We start from the raw sequence: 21,529 nt of genomic DNA, 5'->3' as shown, positions 1-21,529 counted from the left end.
TATTTTATTGTCTAAAAAGTGGGTGAAAGTTTTTTTCAGTATGTATTTCTTGAGTGCATCAATATGTGTGTTCTGCTGTGATTGGCGAACGGGACAAATGAATGGACGGACGCCTGGTAAAAACCTTATAGCCTTTTGTGCACTGTATTTCAAAATTCACCTGTGACACCATTTAGAAGCTAAAGGTTGTCAGCACAGTGTTTCTGATCGGCAGGGCCGTGCACAGACCTAAAAAAAAGGCTCCTGCTCCCAAAAAACACACACAGAAAAATATCTGTTGACTTAAAATTCTTACATTCATATCTAATTATCTAATGCGCCTGTAGCCAAATTTCAACATATATTTTTTAGCATTTATTTTCTGTCAAATCACACTCATCCCTGCAAGTTTACAGCCTACAGCTCAAAGAGAAGGCAAAGAGGGGTGGGCTATCAGCTGATATTAGCGGATGTAGATTATGTAAATCAGCTAGTTAGTTTGCTAGATAGTTAGCTATGTTGAAACAATCTAACTAGTCTTTACCTGTGATTGGAGTTTCTTCTGCTGCTTACAACTGCCTCATAGGCCTACAAACAAACCAACAAACAGTCGAATTGAAGCATTCCCCATGAGATGACACATGCCATTTAAAAGGTTTACCTTTTGGCACCGGTAGAAGAACCTGAGACTAACTTTTTTCATCCCAGAATCGTCCCGAAGTGCAATTTCAAACATACCAAATTGAAGATGAACCGTCCCAAATAAATAAATCTATTTTGTACATGAATGTAAATAAATATATTTAAACCGAGGTGATATGCGTAATGGCTATCGCAAGAAAATATCATTAAAAATGTCTATATTTCATCTCTGTCACGTGTTCCCGCTAATTGCATTTTGGAATGTTCGCGCTTACAGGCTGACTACACCGCTCGCATCGCATGCGCGAGTGTTGCAAAAATACATTTAGAAATCTATATTATTATTCAATTGCACCCACACTGTGTCTGCGTTTTAGCGTCTGCGTTGCCAAGGGCTAAAATAGAAGTCAGTTCTATTTCTGACGCAGATCGCGCTGCAAGTCCTGCCTCTTCCATCTTCTCATTGGTTTATAGAAGCAGGTACAGAGGTGCCATTTCCTCATTGGTTATACCCATGTGGGTGACTGAAAGATGAACGAGGTCGGTGGCGGTAATGCACCTAATTTCTGAAAGTTGCCAATCGCAATATAAAGTCCAGAGAAGAAAAAGCTTGGAAGGATGAGATATGACTAGAAACGATTCGGTTCACCGTTTTATGTGCGGATTAATTGTCTGAGTAGAGGACTTTGTGCATTTCAGGTAAAATAACAACTCAATGTTTATATCCCAGGACAATCTAAAAAGGACAAATTAGCTAGCAAGTGCAAGCTAGCTAGCTAAATTGCCATAAATGTTTAATGTTTAATGCTTAATGCTGTCCCCAAATTAATGTAATTGGTTCAGAGTTTGTTTTGATATTTTAACCTGCGTGTTGTGATCACATTTGATGTTGGGGGACAAAATATATTTATGCATGATGGCCCAGGCGCGCAGCCGGTTTGGGTTCCGTGTTAGCCTACTGCCGTGTGCACATTGCTGCTCTTATAATGTGAAGAAATAATAGTTTATCAACATTTTAATTTAAGCCTTCTGATCTGGTGCATCAGCCTCATTGCTTTAAAAAAAATGAAATGATGTACAGTGATTTAGGATCTATCATCCCAGAACTGCTCCAGAGTCTGTTTTAAACCATCCCAGACATATGCTTTATCGTCCCGGGACGCCCTTAATTTATTGCCCTGGCCGGTAGCCACTGTCTGCAGGACAAGTGCAATCAGTGTGCCTTCGAGTGGGGGAAGAGGAGTGGGATTCAAAACTAGTTTGATGAGGTTTTAATTTAAACAAGAGAACATAGATTAAAAGTGAAATAAAAATGCCATAATAAAAAAACACCACCAATCTGAAAGGGAACTCATTCTCTCTATCTGTGCACGTACCTGCTGATCAGCTTGACAATTATCTTCAGAGCTCGTGCTGCTAGGTGACCTAAACTGGAACATGCTTAACACCCCAGCCATCCTACAATCTAAACTTGATGCCCTCAATCTCACACAAATTATCAATGAACCTACCAGGTACCACCCCAAAGACGTAACACGGGCACCCTCATAGATATCATCATAACCAACTTGCCCTCTAAATTAAAGGTTGACCGATTAATCGGAATGGCCGATTTCAAGTTTTCATAACAATCGGAAATCGGTATTTTTGGGCGCCGATTTGCCGAATTTTGTTTTTTATATATATTTTTTTATACCTTTATTTAACTAGGCAAGTCAGTTAAGAACACATTCTTATTTTCAATGACGGCCTAGGAACGGTGGCTTAACTGCCTCGTTCAGGGGCAGAAAGACAGATTTTCACATTGTCAGCTCGGGGGATCCAGTCTTGCAACCTTACAGTTAACTTGTCCAACGCAATAACGACCTGCCTCTCTCTCATTGCACTCCACAAGGAGACTGCCTGTTACGCGAATGCAGTAAGCCAAGGTAAGTTGCTAGCTAGCATTAAACTTATCTTATAAAAAATAATCAATCATAATCACTAGTTAACTACACATGGTTGATGATATTACTAGATATTATCTAGCGTGTCCTGCGTTGCATATAATCTGACTGAGCATACAAGTATCTAAGTATCTGACTGAGCGGTGGTAGGCAGAAGCAGGCGCGTAAACATTCATTCAAACAGCACTTTCATGCGTTTTGCCAGCAGCTCTTCGTTGTGCGTCAAGCATTGCGCTGTTTATGACTTCAAGCCTATCAACTCCCGAGAAGAGGCTGGTGTAACCGAAGTGAAATGGCTAGCTAGTTACCGCGCGCTAATAACGTTTCAAATGTCACACGCTCTGAGCCTTCTAGTAGTTGTTCCCCTTGCTCTGCATGGGTAACGCTGCTTCGATGGTGGCTGTTGTTGTTGTGTTCCTGGTTCGAGCCCAGGGAGGAGCGAGGAGAGGGACGGAAACTATACTGTTACACTGGCAATACTAAAGTGCCTATAAGAACAGCCAATAGTCAAAGGTTAATGAAATACAAATGGTATAGAGGGAAATAGTCCTATAATTCCTATAATAACTACAACCTAAAACTTCTTACCTGGGAATATTGAAGACTCATGTTAAAAGGAACCACCAGCTTTCATATGATCTCATGTTCTGAGCAAGGAACTGAAACGTTCTTACATAGCACATATTGCACTTTTACTTTCTTCTCCAACACTTTGTTTTTGCATTATTTAAACCAAATTGAACATGTTTCTTTATTTACTGGAGGCTAAATTGATTTATTGATGTATTATATTAAGTTAAAGTAAGTGTTCATTCAGTATTGTTGTAATTGTTATTACTACAAATAAAAAATATGCAAAAAAAATCGGCCGATTAATCGGTATCGGCTTTTTGGGTCCTCCAATAATCGGTATCGGTATTGAAAAATCATAATCGGTCGACATCTACTCTAAATACACCTTCTGCATTAGCATCGAACAGCCCCTGTGATATGCAACTTTTCTGGGAAGCTAGAAACCAATATACACAGACAGTTAGAAAAGCCAAGGCTAGCTTTTTCAAGCAGAAATTTGCTTCCTGCAACACAAACTCAAAAAAGTTCTGGGACACTATAAAGTCCATGGAGAATAAGAACACCTCCTCCCAGCTGCCCACTGCACTGAGGATAGGAAACTCTGTCACCTACGATACATCCACTATAATTGAGAATTTCAATAAGCATTTCTCTACGGCTGGTCATGCTTTCCACCTGGCTACCCCTACCCCGGTCAAGAGCACTGCACCCTCCACAGCAACTCGCGCAAGCCTTCCCCATTTTTCCTTCTCCCAAATCCAGTCAGCTGATGTTCTGAAAGAGCTGCAAAATCTGGACCCCTACAAATCAGCCGGGCTAGACAATCTGGACCCTTTCTTTCTAAAATTATCTGCCAAAATTGTTGCAACCCCTATTATTAGCCTGTTCAACCTCTCTTTCGTGTCGTCTGAGATTCCCAAAGATTGGAAAGCAGCTGCAGTCATCCCCCTCTTCAAAGGGGGGGACACTCTTGACCCAAACTGCTACAAACCTATATCTATCCTACCCTGCCTTTCTAAGGTCTTCGAAAGCCAAGTCAACAAACAGATTACCGACCATTTCAAATCCCACCGCACCTTCTCCGTTATGCAATCTGGTTTCAGAGCTGGTCATGGGTGCACCTCAGCCACACTCAAGGTCCTAAACGATATCTTAACCGCCATCGATAAGAAACAATACTGTGCAGCCGTATTCATTGACCTGGCCAAGGCTTTCGACTTTGTCAATCACCACATCCTCATCGGCAGACTCGATAGCCTTGGTTTCTCAAATGATTGCCTTGCCTGGTTCACCAACTACTTCTCTGATAGAGTTCAGTGTGTCAAATCGGAGGGCCTGTTGTCCTGGCCTCTGGCAGTCTCTATGGGGGTGCCACAGGGTTCAATTCTTGGGCCGACTCTCTTCTCTGTATACATCAATGAGTTCGCTCTTACTGCTGGTGAGTCTTTGATCCACCTCTACGCAGACGACACCATTCTGTATACTTCTGGCCATTCTTTGGACACTGTGTTAACAACCCTCCAGACAAGCTTCAATGCCATACAACTCGCCTTCTGGGGCTTCCAACTGCTCTTAAAACAAGTAAAACTAAATGCATGCTCTTCAACCGATCGCTGCCTGCACCTACCCGCCCGTCCGAAATCACTACTCTGGACGGCTCTGACTTAGAATATGTGGACAACTACAAATACCTAGGTGTCTGGTTAGACTGTAAACTCTCCTTCCAGACTCACCTCAAACATCTCCAATCCAAAGTTAAATCTAGAATTGGCTTCCTATTTCGCTACAAAGCATCCTTCGCTCATGCTGCCAAAATGAACCTTGTAAAACTGACCATCCTACCGATCCTCGACTTTGGCGATGTTATTTACAAAATAGCCTCCAATACCCTACTCAATAAATTGGATTCAGTCTATCACAGAGCCATCCGTTTTGTGAGCAAAGCCCCATATACTACCCACCACTGCCTGTATGCTCTCGTTGGCTGGCCCTCGCTTCATACTCGTCGCCAAACCCACTGGCTCCATGTCATCTACAAGACCCTGCTAGGTAAAGTCCCCCCTTATCTCAGCTCGCTGGTCACCATAGCAGCACCCACCTGTAGCACGCGCTCCAGCAGGTATATGTCTCTGGTCACCCCCAAACATGCCTACTTGGTTAAATAAAGGTGAAATAAAAAAATATATATATATATAACTAAAATAACTAATAGTAATTGCATGCAGCCACTAATCCCACTTGCTTCAGAGCACACATTCCCTACATGACAGGAACGAGCATGTAGATCTGATGCACTAAATGGTGGCAGGTTAGAATGTAAGGATTCTGTGCCCCTTTCCACTGGCAGAGGACTGTAGATCATTTATTATGCATGTATGAGCCGTACAATGACACGTCAAGTCCCAAAATGGGAGGTTTAAAAAAATTACGAGGTCGTTTTCAATCCTCTGGAATATGTCTTTAAGAGTCATAGTTCAGATGTCACTCACCTATGGCTTGAGCAAGAGCGATGACCACTTCCTGGCAGGTGGTTGCCTCTGTGACCCCACAAACAACCCTCTGGACCCCATCGACCCAGACCTTGAGCTCCATGATGGGTCAGGTGAGTCAGGTCAGGTGCTGCGAGGGGGCCGGCTGCGATGGGTTGGCCCCGTCATTCCTGGAAGCTCCAGCAGTGCAGGGTGGCTCCAGCTGCAGCACCTCTGGCCACCAACTCACTGAGGAGGAAGAGCACAGAACAAACCAGGAAGGACCTGATCAGGAAGCAGCACATTTAAGAGGATAACGTAGTTAAACACTTTTCCCAGAACTGCACAAAACTGGTCAAAACTGGACCAAATTATGCAATTTCAAGTAGTTTTCACCCCGCTGGGATGGATCTTTTAAATTGTGTAAACCTATTTCTTCACTAGAGGTAGAAGTTGTTGTCAGTGTAGTCTGTGACGAGACAGGTAGTAGCAATGGGAGATTCATCATGGCCTGAAAACAATATCTGCCTGAAAATATGTGCCACTATTTTTAGCGGCTGTTGTGGAAAAGGAGGACGGCTCAAATAGTTGGGGAATGGTAGAACCGTCCAGCCAGGCATAGTAGGACCAGCTGGACATTAAATTGTTGTTTTCATCCGAGCTCTGTGAATAGATGCATGTCTTTAGGGGGGGGGGGTTGGACAGAAAGAGCCTGCCAGTACTGATGGTCTGAGCCAAGTTCCTGCTATTGTACAGAGATGAAGGAGGAAACAACGGTGAGGAGAAAGCCGGAAGATGGCGTCAGTGAAAAGGAGAGGGAGAGCAGGAAAAGTGAGTGAAATATGAAATGGAGAGGGGAGGGCAGGATGAGAGACTGCAACAGAGGGAGGGAGAGAGGGAGAAGGAGGGGAACAAGGACTTTCTTTTGATGTCTCGGCGACGAGGGTCTCGTATTTTGCTGCAGATGTGGCAACTTTGTATGTTTGTCTGGCTTGATATGAGGAGGAACATTTGATGAGAAACAATGTTTGGTTTGTTTTCTGTATAATGCTCTGTGTGTTGTTTACTATATGAGTTTCACAATACAGGTAACTGCCAAAATAAAGGAAACAAACATAAAGTAATCTTAATAGAGTGTTGGGCCACCACAAGCTTATTGAACAGCTTTAATGTGCCTTGACACAGATTCTAGAAGTGTCTGGAACTCTATTGGAGGGATGCGACACCATTCTTTCACAATAAATTCTATCATTTGGTGTTTTGTTAAGGCTGGTGGAAAACGCTGTCTCGGGTGCCGCTCCAGAATCTCTCATAAGTTGAGATCTGGTGACTGAGACACAAACACACACACACACACACACACACACACACACACACACACACACACACACACACACACACACACACACACACACTTTAAACCACCTATGCTCCTTTAAGACCTCTGTTTCAAAGTCACAGATCTCTTCTTCTAGCCATGGTAGGCAAAATATTGGGCAACTGGCCATGTTTATACATAACCCAAAGCATGATGGGATGTTAATTGCTTAATTAACTCTGGAACCACACCTGTGTGGAAGCACCTGATTTCAATATACATTGTATTCCTTAATTTACTCAAATGTGTTTACTTTATTTTGCCAATTACCTGTAGCTTCACGGTAGTAATCCAATGAAGTATGTGGCAAAGACATTCATTTTGAACCGCATTCATCTCCCAGTCAAGTTCATTCCAGACAAAATTAACAAGACTGCTTTTGTGACTGTAGTAGACACTCAGCCTGGTGTCAAATGATAAGCGAGTGGGAAAAAGCATGACTAGTGGCCTTAGTCCATGCAGTCTGGCACATTCTATATTCCATCTATATTCCAAGGATAAAAAGTCTATATGGAATTGCGAAATCAGATCAAATTAGGAACATTTCAAAGGAAAAACTATCTGCATTGCAGTCCTCTTCAAGGAGAGTCTATGGAGAGTGGATGTATGGCTACTGTCCAGAGCTGTGATGCCCCCTAGAGGGCTGACCTTCACACTGCACTGCACTGCTCTATCCTCCTGCTGGTCACTTAACCCCCCTTCACACCTCCCCCACCCCAGCGGGTTCTCTTCGTGTAATGTAATTTAGACCAGCCTCGGCATGCTGCTGTGCTTTATACACACACACACACACACACACACACACACACACACACACACACACACACACACACACACACACATACATGCACACACACACTCTACCTCTCACATGGTGCTTTGCTAAAAACAGTGGGTTGAGAACACTAAATATCACTGCAAGATAAAACCAGTTCAGCTTAATAGAACTAGGTAGGGGCTTTGAGAGAACAATCTCTCTTTTTAGGGCCAGAAAAAGGGGATGTCAAACAAACACTCTATGTATGTGTGTGTGTCTCTGTGTGTGTGTCACCTTTGTCTCTTGCCTGGCTGATGATCTCTCTATTCCTGGCATATTTACAGCTGGCTAGGAAGTGCTTTTGTCCTTCATCCAGATTGCCCTTAAATGGCAGCAGAGTGCAGATAGAGGCATGCAGGGAAATGGGCTGCGAGTCACACACAAAGAGGACTCTGGGAGATTTTTCTGTACTGACACATAACTCTGTCACTATTTTGTTGAACTTTTTTTCCCCAGGGGAGTGTGAAAAGTGAATTGACATTGGAATACAGAACATACATGGCCAGGGCTCTAAATGAAAAAATGTAATTGGTAACACTTGTGCTGCTAACTTAGACTAGTTAAGAGTACCACATAAAATTCAGGAGCACAATAAAAATTGATTTTAAATTGATTAAGATATAGCCTACAGATGTAGGATCTTAATTTGAGCCAGTTTGCTACAGCAGGACACTAATCCTGCAGCAACAGGAAATGTGAATTTTTTTGTGGATTATAATAATTTACATTTTTGTTGGGATTGATACATCATGTTAGGGCAAATCAGGTCTGAAATGTTAAAGTGCAAATTACATTTTTATTTAGCATTTTCAAACTCAAATACACTACAGGTTTGAGCAATAAAAGAGTGATCACTCCTGTGGCGGGCCGGGCGCAGTGCGAGCTAACCAAGGTGGCCAGGTACACGGTGTTTCCTCCGACACATTGGTGCGGCTGGCTTCCGGGTTGGATGCGCGCTGTGTTAAGAAGCAGTGCGGCTTGGTTGGGTTGTGCATGACTTTCAACCTTCGTCTCTCCCGAGCCCGTACGGGAGTTGTAGTGATGAGACAAGATAGTAGCTACTACAACAATTGGATACCATAAAATTGGGGAGAAAAAGGGGTAACATTTAAAAAAAATAAGATTCTACATCTGTACATTGGGCCTATACAGTACCTTGCGAAAGTATTCGGCCCCCTTGAACTTTGCGACCTTTTGCCACATTTCAGGCTTCAAACATAAAGATATAAAACTGTATTTTTTTGTGAAGAATCAACAACAAGTGGGACACAATCATGAAGTGGAACGACATTTATTGGAACTTTTTTAACAAATCAAAAACTGAAAAATTGGGCGTGCAAAATTATTCAGCCCCTTTACTTTCAGTGCAGCAAACTCTCTCCAGAAGTTCAGTGAGGATCTCTGAATGATCCATTGTTGACCTAAATGACTAATGATGATAAATACAATCCACCTGTGTGTAATCAAGTCTCCGTATAAATGCACCTGCACTGTGATAGTCTCAGAGGTCCGTTAAAAGCGCAGAGAGCATCATGAAGAACAAGGAACACACCAGGCAGGTCCGAGATACTGTTGTGAAGAAGTTTAAAGCCGGATTTGGATACAAAAAGATTTCCCAAGCTTTAAACATCCCAAGGAGCACTGTGCAAGCGATAATATTGAAATGGAAGGAGTATCAGACCACTGCAAATCTACCAAGACCTGGCCGTCCCTCTAAACTTTCAGCTCATACAAGGAGAAGACTGATCAGAGATGCAGCCAAGAGGCCCATGATCACTCTGGTTGAACTGCAGAGATCTACAGCTGAGGTGGGAGACTCTGTCCATAGGACAACAATCAGTCGTATATTGCACAAATCTGGCCTTAATGGAAGAGTGGCAAGAAGAAAGCCATTTCTTAAAGATATCCATAAAAAGTGTCGTTTAAAGTTTGCCACAAGCCACCTGGGAGACACACCAAACATGTGGAAGAAGGTGCTCTGGTCAGATGAAACCAAAATTGAACTTTGCAACAATGCAAAACGTTATGTTTGGCGTAAAAGCAACACAGCTGAACACACCATCCCCACTGTCAAACATGGTGGTGGCAGCATCATGGTTTGGGCCTGCTTTTCTTCAGCAGGGACAGGGAAGATGGTTAAAATTGATGGGAAGATGGATGGAGCCAAATACAAGACCATTCTGGAAGAAAACCTGATGGAGTCTGCAAAAGTCCTGAGACTGGGACGGAGATTTGTCTTCCAACAAGACAATGATCCAAAACATTAAGCAAAATCTACAATGGAATGGTTCAAAAATAAACATATCCAGGTGTTAGAATGGCCAAGTCAAAGTCCAGACCTGAATCCAATCGAGAATCTGTGGAAAGAACTGAAAACTGCTGTTCACAAATGCTCTCCATCCAACCTCACTGAGCTCGAGCTGTTTTGCAAGGAGGAATGGGAAAAAATGTCAGTCTCTCGATGTGCAAAACTGATAGAGACATACCCCAAGCGACTTACACCTGTAATCGCAGCAAAAGGTGGCGCTTCAAAGTATTAACTTAAGGGGGCTGAATAATTTTGCACGCCCAATTTTTCACTTTTTGATTTGTTAAAAAAGTTTGAAATATCCAATAAACGTCGTTCCACTTCATGATTGTGTCCCACTTGTTGTTGATTCTTCACAAAAAAATACAGTTTTATATCTTTATGTTTGAAGCCTGAAATGTGGCAAAAGGTCGCAAAGTTCAAGGGGGCCGAATACTTTCGCAAGGCACTGTATGAATCTTACTTACTTTTGAAGCACATCTCCTGAAGAAGATATCTATTTTCTATGGTTCGTGTTGGTTGGCACGACAACAAATGCAAAAACCAGATAGGAGTTAGGACAGGGTAGGAACCAAAGTGTTGGTCAGTGTTTATCAGGGGAACCTAATCACATTTGAATAAATGTTGCATTTTAGAATATATATATATTCTATCTAATTCAGAACACACCGTTGCACAAACAACATGGTAGCAACCTGTATTAGAGCTAATGTTTGTTTTGCCCTAGCTAGAGCATTTAGCTAAATGGCATTTAGCTAGCCACCTAGCTAGTTAACCATTAGCATTATCGATTAGCATTATTTTAGGCACATGCCAGCTTCCTTAGACTAACTCGCGTTTTTCAGAGAGCAAGATACACAAATGAATAGTATAATAGAGAAAACATGTGGATTCATATTTAGAGGCAACGTGGAAAGCAGCTTCATTCTTGTTTTGGAAGAATATGTGTGAGTGAATTAATTACTCTTCTTCTTCTCTGGTACCATGGAGTTCACACATTTTGTTTGTGCATGTCATCACCTACTATGCGGTAGTGTGTGTTCAATCATGTTACATTTTGTGATACAAAATAAAAAAGAAACAGGGAAAAGGAAAAAAATTGCAACACCAACTAATCCTACACCTACAGTATATACCACTATTTAATAAAAAAATATATAATCACCACCCCATTCCACTACTTTGACCCTAACTGATCCTACACCAGGCCGACGGCCTGGGACGACGGGACTCTCATTCAACACACCTTGTAACTCTTCTGCAGTAAAACCTCGTACACCCAAGTACTTCTCTGCAGCTGCCACCATAACATCTATTTTCTGTGAATTACGTTCCATTTCTGCTGTACAGTTGATAACCATGGCAATGAATGCTAGAAGGCCAACCTTATGAAACACAGGTTCGTGTCACTCTGTATTGGCTTAGGCCTACTACTCACCTTTAACCCATCATCCTCTACTCTCTTCACTGCCTCAGCATACGACACCTTCTGTCCTACTCTGACCTGGGCAGCCTCATCCTGTCTCTCTCGAACTGGACACTTCTGATCGCCAACTATATGGGCACACCCACAATTGACACACAGTTTTTTCCACTGATACTACACATTCCTTTGTCCCATGCCCTCCTGTACACTTCTCACATCTCGGAATCGTTGTCCTAAACACTGCTGCAACATGAACATAAGCTTGGCATCTGAAACACCTTAATGGGTTCGGTACAGATGCTCTCACTGGATAACTGACATATCCCAATCACTCCTTTCAAAGGCGCTCTACTCTGGAGAGCAAAGCAACTCACAGGTCTTGTCCCTAGTCATGTAACGCAAAGCACCTGCTCCCCCTTGAATGGAATAAATCCATAAAATCCACTTCGAGCTACCTTCAAAAACGTAATAGTACCCAACTTATTTTCTACCCAGCCTAAGACTACATATGGATCAGCCAAAAATCAGGGATCCATTTTCTCCAAAAATGTCATTCCTACCGGGCCCAAATTATCCTTGCATGACCATCGGGCGAGGTTTGGACTCTGAGATCTTCACAACACCAGCCACCATAGGTAATACATCCTCACACTCGTCAGGTAAAATTTTTGACCATCAGAGGCAGCAGAATATTGTTTGTACTTGGCGCACGTCTTACCCAACACATACCTTTCCACTACACTTGGCTCTTCTCCTTCTTCCTTACTGTCCATAACCACATCTATCCGATCACCGCGCTGTTGTCGCGCCTTCATCCGCTGTATTGCTTGCAGAGCATGCACTGATGATGTTTCTCCAAAACCCAACTTCTGTTACTTAGCCCAATTTAGAAGTCTGGCTATCTCTGGCCTCGCAATGCTTACCCAGCCGCCGAGTGCATGAATTGACAGTATGTTGAGAGAATAAACAGCGTGAAGGAACTGTGTGCTGATGATGTACAGTTCACAAATGATTCATTATTTTGAATGACTATTTTTACCGACTCGAGAGTCATGATTCGTTTTTCTGAGTGACTAATTCATTTTATTTGTTCATTTGACGAGTTGGCTGCAATGAGTCCTACAGCAGGATTAATACACGCTCTTCTGGATTAGCGGCTCCAAAGACGTGCTCCAACCACCCTCTGTCATATGCGCGTAGGAAAATAGAGAAGAAAAAGACATGTTAAGAACTGATAACATGGTGCAAGAAGGAACACAATTAATTGATTATTGAATGTTATGATGGACACCGCTCTGTAGAACCAAAACAAAACAAACTCAAACTTGAGAACGAATTGCTTGGGGAGCTGCAGTTTGTGAACGATATTGTGCTTATCACCCTCAAGGCAGTCAAGCAATACATTCCGCCAAGAGTCGTTCACAAGCTAGACTGCTTCTAGACCTTGTTTCAAATGTATCAAGAAATAATCGTATTTGTATGCCTTTAGCAATCAACAAATGTACATTGTTTAAGGCATCTGTTTACAAGTCTCAGTCACAAATGACACCTCCAATAAGCCCCCCATGGTGAACGAGATGTGAATGAGAGGCTTGTAGTATTATGAATATTATGAGTTTTCCGTTCATTACATGACAGATAGGTCCTCAGGGGAGGTTGGGTTACACTGAGGGGTCGGTGTGTGTGTGTGTGTGTGTGTGTGTGTGTGTGTGTGTGTGTGTGTGTGTGTGTGTGTGTGTGTGTGTGTGTGTGTGTGTGTATGTGCGTGCGTGCGTGCGTGTGTGTTATATAACTAACATTTCACCTCTCCAGAAGTTCAGGCTATAATATATAAAGCTGGTTGACAGTTTTGTTCCAACCCCCCCCCCCCCCCCCAGGAAAACAGCCAGTGGTTATGTCTACACAGTGAGGGGACTAATGCGTCTTAATACCATGTTGTAACACACATTGGCGTGTACTACTATATGACATAAGGCCGCAAAACTGGTGATCCATATTAGATTATCCATATAAGCTTAGCATTTATTAATCATATAACACAACAGTGAAAATACAACAGCAAATCCAGTACAGTACTGTATAACTGACAATGATACAGGATAATATAGTGGTTGGTGCCAAGCCAGCATAGTGGCACAGGGCACAGGTCTATCTCAAGATCTGCCCCTTTGCCCTGCAGAGACGGCCATGGCCTGATCTGTAGAGCTGCTCACAACCCTGAGCCAAGGAGCATTCCGTGAGAGCATGGCTTACAGTACATTCCAACAGATTCCATTTTAGATCGAAGAACAGCTAAAGAGATGCTTTACTGCTGTAACGTAAAACCAAAACAGACCAAAAGGCAGATGACCCAAGTAAGGCTGTTGCGTTGACCATATTACCGCCACACCGGCGGTCACGAGTCATGAAGGGCGTCAAATTCCACAGGACCGTTTAGTCACGGTAATTAGGCTTCTCCAAGCTCTGATGCTGCTGATGGTCATTAGTAGCCTACCAAACTTGCTAACTGCCTGGTACTCAGCACTCTATTGTCCCTCTTATCACTCTGACATCAATGCAAATGTAATCGAAAATCTAATCAAACACTTCATGAGAGCCCATGAGCTCATGTTGCGCAACATTTCTATAGGCTATGCAATTGCGCAAGAAAACAGGGTGATGGCCTCTATTAAAAAGAGGAGGTGACATTCAGCTTTCTATAGGCTAGGCCTAACATATTTCTTATCTTTCTTAATATTAAGCACATTGCTTATCTTTACAACAGGAGTATAGCCTACCTGGCTGGCATGGAAATTAACCACAGGAAAAGCGTCCTCCAATTGCTATTTAAGTGCATAGAGGACATGTATTTTTATCCCACCTGTTTCGTGACAGGTGCATGATAATGGTCCATTCTAAATCAAAACAAATTTGACACATATTATTTAGTATATGTAAAGACAAGATTAAATGAAGAATAGTCTGATGGGTGACAATATTAGCCTATCACTTGTGAATTATATATTATGACTTGTGAATGATGCCCAGCATAAGGCAAGAAACAATGCCTTTTTTTGTGTGACTTTTTTTAATCATAGTTGCACACCTCATATAGCCTAGCCCATAGGCCTATATGTTTTGATAAGGTTTGTATCACAACTAAAGTGGCCAAATAACTTCTTAAAATTAAGCACATTAATCCGCTTTACAGGGTGTGTAGAGCCTAACTGGCATATATAAGCAGCTCATGAGTTTCAAGTTTGGGAAAGATAATCTTCACCATAAAAATGCACCTTTATAATAAAAGCATTACATGCATAATTGCATTTGTGGTCACTTTTGATAATGGTGTTTTCCCGCTAATGGAACATCCGTGCTTATTGCCTACGGCAATGTGCGCATTGCTGCGTTTATAATGTGAAGAAATAGTCTAATAGTTCATCAACATTTAAAGCTAAACGCTGCGTCAGCAACATTGCGTAAAAAGGTTTTTGGGATGCTAGTGGTTGTATTAATCTGGGATCTATTGCATCCCACAACTGTACCAGACTATGTTTGGAATATTTATTTCTCAGAATATAATAGGTCAACTTTTGCACTATGGGGATAGTAGATTGACATAGGCTAGTGCTTTTTCTGTTTGTTAGGCTACTCATCTTGTTGGCTGATGAAAAGTAAATGTGGACAGTTCTTCCAATATCTTCAATTATGCACCTCGGAATGGGATAAGGATGAGCGCAGTTGCGTTCCCGATGTGTCTGTCTTCACTTGTAGCCTGTGAGAAAGACCCGATTACGTGATGGAGAACCATGTGAGTGAGATGTCCTATGGAGTGCGCAGCACTCAGGGAGAAGGGCACAATGCAGCACTCCGGAAGAAGGGCACAGGCCCAAAAGGCATGGATTTTTTTAGGGTGCATTATGGCCACACAAAGGGGAGGCCCCTGTGAAATTCGAGGCATTATCAAGTGCTTGTCAAATTGTGAATGAGAGACTGATGAAGTGTGTACAGCCTGCGCAAAAAAATAAAACAGAGCTCATGCCTTTCAAGCCACTTTTTTCAAATCATCATTAGTCGCACCATGCAGCCTTACAATGTATTAACAATCAAAACGTATTGCCCAACGTTTGTAGAACAACTAAAGTTACATTAATAACTCTAAATTAAGCAGGTAGGAATACATTTTTCTTTGTTAACCGCTTAACACAAAAAAAGCCGCATGTGCGCACTCCCTCAAATCGTTTGGAGAAAATATCCTTTCTATTTTATTCCGCTTTGTTCAATTGTATTCTTCATACTATAAAATAATATAAAATAATGCCACAGAATTCTAAGCAAGTCTTGTCTGCTAAATTAACTAGTGTAGCCCACAGCCATTTGGCATAGCCAGATTGTCACGTGTGCTCCCTCTCCGTCCTCTAGGTCACCAGGCTGCTTGTTATGTTTCATGTCTGTGTGCTGTTAGTGTTTCTTGTTTTGTATTATGTTCAATTTATTTTATTAAAACACTCACTACTTGAACTTGCTTCCTGAACCTCAGCGCATATTGTTACAGAAGGACGCCTCACCTAAGGGAAGCATCAGGGAGTGTTTTTTTTCCAGTGGGAATGACGTCGGGTCCGGGAGCAGCTACAGGCTCTCATGCCTCAGCCGGATCGCCAGGCACCCCAGCCGGAGACAGGTTCCGGGCATCAGCAGGGGTGACCAGTCCACTCCTGTTCCCCGGGATCGTCCCTTTGGTTGGCATCTTGCGGCTGGAACCGAATGCGCCGGGGAGTGGGTACCGTCACGTATGCTCTCTCCGGCACTCTAGGTCGCCACGCACCCGCATCTCAGCTGGACTGACAGGTTTCCCGCGCCTCAGCAGAAGTGACCGGTCTGCTCCTGATCCCCGGGATCTGCATTTTTGTCGGCGTCCTGCGGCTGAAGCCGCCTGTCGGGGAGGGGGTACTGTCACGTGTGCTCCCTCTCCGGCCTCTAGATCACCAGGCTGCTTGTTATGGCTCACACCTGTCACCACCGTGACGCGTCAGTCTCACCTGGACTCCATCACTTCCCTGATCCCCTTCCCTATATACAGTGCCTTGCGAAAGTATTCGGCCCCCTTGAACTTTGCGACCTTTTGCCACATTTCAGGCTTCAAACATAAAGATATAAAACTGTATTTTTTTGTGAAGAATCAACAACAAGTGGGACACAATCATGAAGTGGAACGACATTTATTGAATATTTCAAACTTTTTTAACAAATCAAAAACTGAAAAATTGGGCGTGCAAAATTATTCAGCCCCCTTAAGTTAATACTTTGTAGCGCCACCTTTTGCTGCGATTACAGCTGTAAGTCGCTTGGGGTATGTCTCTATCAGTTTTGCACATCGAGAGACTGACATTTTTTCCCATTCCTCCTTGCAAAACAGCTCGAGCTCAGTGAGGTTGAATGGAGAGCATTTGTGAACAGCAGTTTTCAGTTCATTCCACAGATTCTCGATTGGATTCAGGTCTGGACTTTGACTTGGCCATTCTAACACCTGGATATGTTTATTTTTGAACCATTCCATTGTAGATTTTGCTTTATGTTTTGGATCATTGTCTTGTTGGAAGACAAATCTCCATCCCAGTCTCAGGTCTTTTGCAGACTCCATCAGGTTTTCTTCCTTTCTTGGTCCTGTATTTGGCTCCATCCATCTTCCCATCAATTTTAACCATCTTCCCTGTCCCTGCTGAAGAAAAGCAGGCCCAAACCATGATTCTGCCACCACCATGTTTGACAGTGGGGATGGTGTGTTCAGGGTGATGAGCTGTATTGCTTTTACGCCAAACATAACGTTTTGCATTGTTGCCAAAAAGTTCAATTTTGGTTTCATCTGACCAGAGCACCTTCTTCCACATGTTTGGTGTGTCTCCCAGGTGGCTTGTGGCAAACTTTAAACGACACTTTTTATGGATATCTTTAAGAAATGGCTTTCTTCTTGCCACTCTTCCATTAAGGCCAGATTTGTGCAATATACGACTGATTGTTGTCCTATGGACAGAGTCTCCCACCTCAGCTGTAGATCTCTGCAGTTCAACCAGAGTGATCATGGGCCTCTTGGCTGCATCTCTGATCAGTCTTCTCCTTGTATGAGCTGAAAGTTTAGAGGGACGGCCAGGTCTTGGTAGATTTGCAGTGGTCTGATACTCCTTCCATTTCAATATTATCGCTTGCACAGTGCTCCTTGGGATGTTTAAAGCTTGGGAAATCTTTTTGTATCCAAATCCGGCTTTAAACTTCTTCACAACAGTATCTCGGACCTGCCTGGTGTGTTCCTTGTTCTTCATGATGCTCTCTGCGCTTTTAACGGACCTCTGAGACTATCACAGTGCAGGTGCATTTATACGGAGACTTGATTACACACAGGTGGATTGTATTTATCATCATTAGTCATTTAGGTCAACAATGGATCATTCAGAGATCCTCACTGAACTTCTGGAGAGAGTTTGCTGCACTGAAAGTAAAGGGGCTGAATAATTTTGCACGCCCAATTTTTCAGTTTTTGATTTGTTAAAAAAGTTTGAAATATCCAATAAATGTCGTTCCACTTCATGATTGTGTCCCACTTGTTGTTGATTCTTCACAAAAAAATACAGTTTTATATCTTTATGTTTGAAGCCTGAAATGTGGCAAAAGGTCGCAAAGTTCAAGGGGGCCGAATACTTTCGCAAGGCACTGTATGTCACTCCCTCTGGTTCCTTCCCCAGGCGTCATTGTTTCTCTTTCTGTTTCATGTCTGTGTGCTGTCAGAGTGTCTTGTGTTGTATTATGTTCTGATTATTTTATTAAAACACTCACTCCCTGAACTTGCTTCCCGTCTCTCAGCGCATATCCTTACACAGATCAGGACCAAACATCAGAGCATGCAAATCTGTTATTCTGAAATAGACTACATTTTCTTACATCATGCTTCTTTAGACCTGTCTAAAATAAATAATGGATTTTTGTAAAGGTGTAGGCTATATTACATGGATTTATTAGACTTTTTCAAATGTAGAGGTTCCAAAGGTCTGCTTCAGTGGCTTGTAGGCTGTTGGAAGCCAGGAGATGCTAAATGTGTTTGTGTTAATTACCGGTCAATTACCATGAGACTGACAGTTATTTGCTTGACAATTACCAGCTGACAAAATGTTGTGACCGCCACAGCACTAGACCCAAGATGCATTTGTCATTTGTCTCAATGTGGCATGGCTTTAGAGTTCAGCCTGGTGGTCCCTGGGGTGGCTTCCTGTCTGCCCAGTGAGGTGTGCGAGTACAAGGTACTGTGAGCAGTGTGTCCGCTGAGACCCAGGCTGCTGCCATGGCTGTTCCCGCTGTTGCCAGCCCAGAGATCCGGGGCTACAGGAGCCCAGAGAGTTGGCACGAGGGCTAGGACTTCCACTGACTGATGCTAGTGTAAACAAGCCACCATATGTCCCTCTGGGTCCTCTCACACACACGGACACGGGCCAGGCACTGCCATCTCTTTACCAGGCCAGGTGCTGGCCCTGGTTCCCAACCCCTACAACAATATCCAATATAGAGTGATCATGTACAGCTCTGAGCCATGGGATATATGGCTGTGCTGGGGTGAGGTTTCGTGTGGTTAGGTTTCGTGACCATAGGTAGGAAGGATAAGGACATCCCCTTACATCATTGTCTCTAATTCCGTTTACACTGATTCCTGTCAGTTGAGGGACAAGCAGCAAGTAGCAGTGACGCCACTTGACGTAAGACAATGCCCTTACATGTCACGGATTAGATTATCATATTTATTTAGGTCTACAACTATGATGTATTCCTGCTGAACTGTACTGCAGTGGACTGGTATGAATATCATACATTTCCATGAAGAACATATGGCCGTTTGAGGAGAAACAAAATGGGTATTCATCATGGGGCTAAAACAAAGAATCAGGCACAACTTGACTCTGGGAGTTGGGAGAAACCCCTTGGGGAACCACTGAACTGTTTTGAGGACAAAATATCTTCTCGCAGGAAAACAGTCCACGTCTGCTTTCTCTGTGATTAGACCTGTGTTCCCCTTGTACTTTACAGGCCATTGTTCACTATGGGGGAAACAATTTAATCACGTCTTGGCAAAGGAGAGAGGTTGAAGGCCATTGAAGGTCTGGGAGCAGAGCAGTGACCTAACACCAGAGGTAGTGATATATAAAAAACAAAAACAAAAGACACATTTACTTCAACTCTATCCTGACTACAAAAAGTAAAACAGCCCAACCCCCACAATACATAATGAGTTTTTTTTTACAGGGTTGTGCGATAAGGGGTTCTGGTGCTTACAAACTATTTCCAACATTGAACTTTAATTCAAAATGCACTTCCTGTTGCGGGGCTACGTTGTAATTACTAACCATTTATACACTCTAGTATAATTGGTACCAGACTACGTCTCTTGTGAAATGGATCCCTGTTGCCCAGCCACAGCCAGACACTGTTTTATTGTGGTGGTGGTTGGGACTCTTGTTTGTGTGTGTGTGTGTCTTGGAGTAGGCTAAGAAACAATGTATTTAAATCCCCCCAGTTCGCCATCAAGTGCTGCCCTGGCCTCACACTCTCAAGTCTCACACACGTAGCAGACCTGGGTAGTTGGTCATACTAGGGCCTCAGGCCTTATATACCATAATGTCAAACAGCCTGGTATGTAGACTGGGTTGTGGGACCCCAGTGGTTGAGGACGTTGTGCATAGAGGAAGGAGCATTGGGTGGCTATAGGGAGGAGTTATTGAAAAAGGTCTCTGATCAAAAACATCAGCACAATAAATATGCAGAGGTATTAAAGTGTGTGCAGATATGTTCTCTATAGGAAGGAATTCCACTACCTCTCCACGTCAGTGCCAGGCATCCCGGAATGCAGAAGTATTAAAGTGTGTGCAGATATCTTCTCTATAGGAAGGAATTCCACTACCTCTCCACGTCAGTGCCAGGCATCCAGGAATGCAGAGGTATTAAAGTGTGTGCAGATATCTTCTCTATAGGAAGGAATTCCACTACCTCTCCACGTCAGTGCCAGGCATCCAGGAATGCAGAAGTATTAAAGTGTGTGCAGATATCTTCTCTATAGGAAGGAATTCCACTACCTCTCCACATCAGTGCCAGGCATCCAGGAAACTAATAACATAGAGAGTATGGATTCCTGGCCGATGAGAATGCAATGGGCCGTGACGTGGAGATAAGGAACTCCATGGTTCTGTGCACAGCCCTCTGATCTCAGGGCTGCGTTTAACATGAATACACCTTAGATTCTACTCACAGTTAAAGGACTACATCAGTTATACAGTCTATATAGTGGCAGGCTTTTTGTTGGTGATTCTGTGGGCTGACTATTTTTATATTGGAAGGAAGGAATTACAAGGAATACACCGTAAGGACTGTGTTACATTCTATCATTAACAAACTAAGCTAAATAGGCTAAATCTAGGGTAAGTACCATTGAATGACATAAAACAAGCATTAGGCTACACTTTTTTTTTTACAAACAGAAGCCCCACTCCCAACTAAATACCAAAACAAGAAAGAGGAAGGAATGTCAGAGAGGAGTCTTGTGGTGGTTCTCTGAAATCTAATCACTAAAAGCCTCCTCCCTCCTCCACAGGAGCTAGCAGCAGCATCTCCTCAGGTCAGACCAGGTCCTAAATTACATTTGTCTGACTACAATGACAAAACCTACAGTCTTCAATAAAGTTTGTTACAAATGAGTGACAGATTAAAGCCACTATTTAAAACCAAACTGAGTTCTGCTTGTGTGGATGGGGTGTCTGTGTGTGAAACACTTCACATTGCCTTGTAAGTGGAAAACATTTATAGACATTTAAAACATGTTTGTAGACATATGCAAATTATGCAACTTTGAAATTAGCATAAAATAAATATGTCTAGACAGTTAAGAAAATACAAAAAGTTTGGTTAACGTAACTACAAGGAAATTACATAAATTATTCCACTGGTAAAGTTTGGCCAGAAAATATCCTGTACTTATATTA

At 42.8% G+C, this 21,529-nt stretch overlaps 1 protein-coding gene across 3 annotated transcripts in view; it reads right to left on the bottom strand.

Annotated features, from left to right (window-relative positions):
• Positions 1-21,529, bottom strand: part of LOC110522640 (ras association domain-containing protein 8) — a 39,900-nt gene that overhangs the window by 16,525 nt on the left and 1,846 nt on the right. For all 3 annotated transcript variants that reach the window (XM_021601130.2, XM_021601122.2, XM_021601115.2), the window contains exon 2: positions 5,630-5,857. In XM_021601130.2, coding sequence (XP_021456805.1) covers positions 5,630-5,732 — 103 coding nt within the window. In that variant the 5' untranslated portion in view covers positions 5,733-5,857. The remainder of the gene's footprint in view (positions 1-5,629; positions 5,858-21,529) is intronic.

This window comes from Oncorhynchus mykiss, chromosome 1 (genome assembly GCF_013265735.2).
Source record: "Oncorhynchus mykiss isolate Arlee chromosome 1, USDA_OmykA_1.1, whole genome shotgun sequence".
NCBI lineage: Eukaryota > Metazoa > Chordata > Actinopteri > Salmoniformes > Salmonidae > Oncorhynchus > Oncorhynchus mykiss.
Note: the sequence above shows the minus strand (reverse complement) of the source record. Positions and strands in the feature narration are given on the sequence as shown.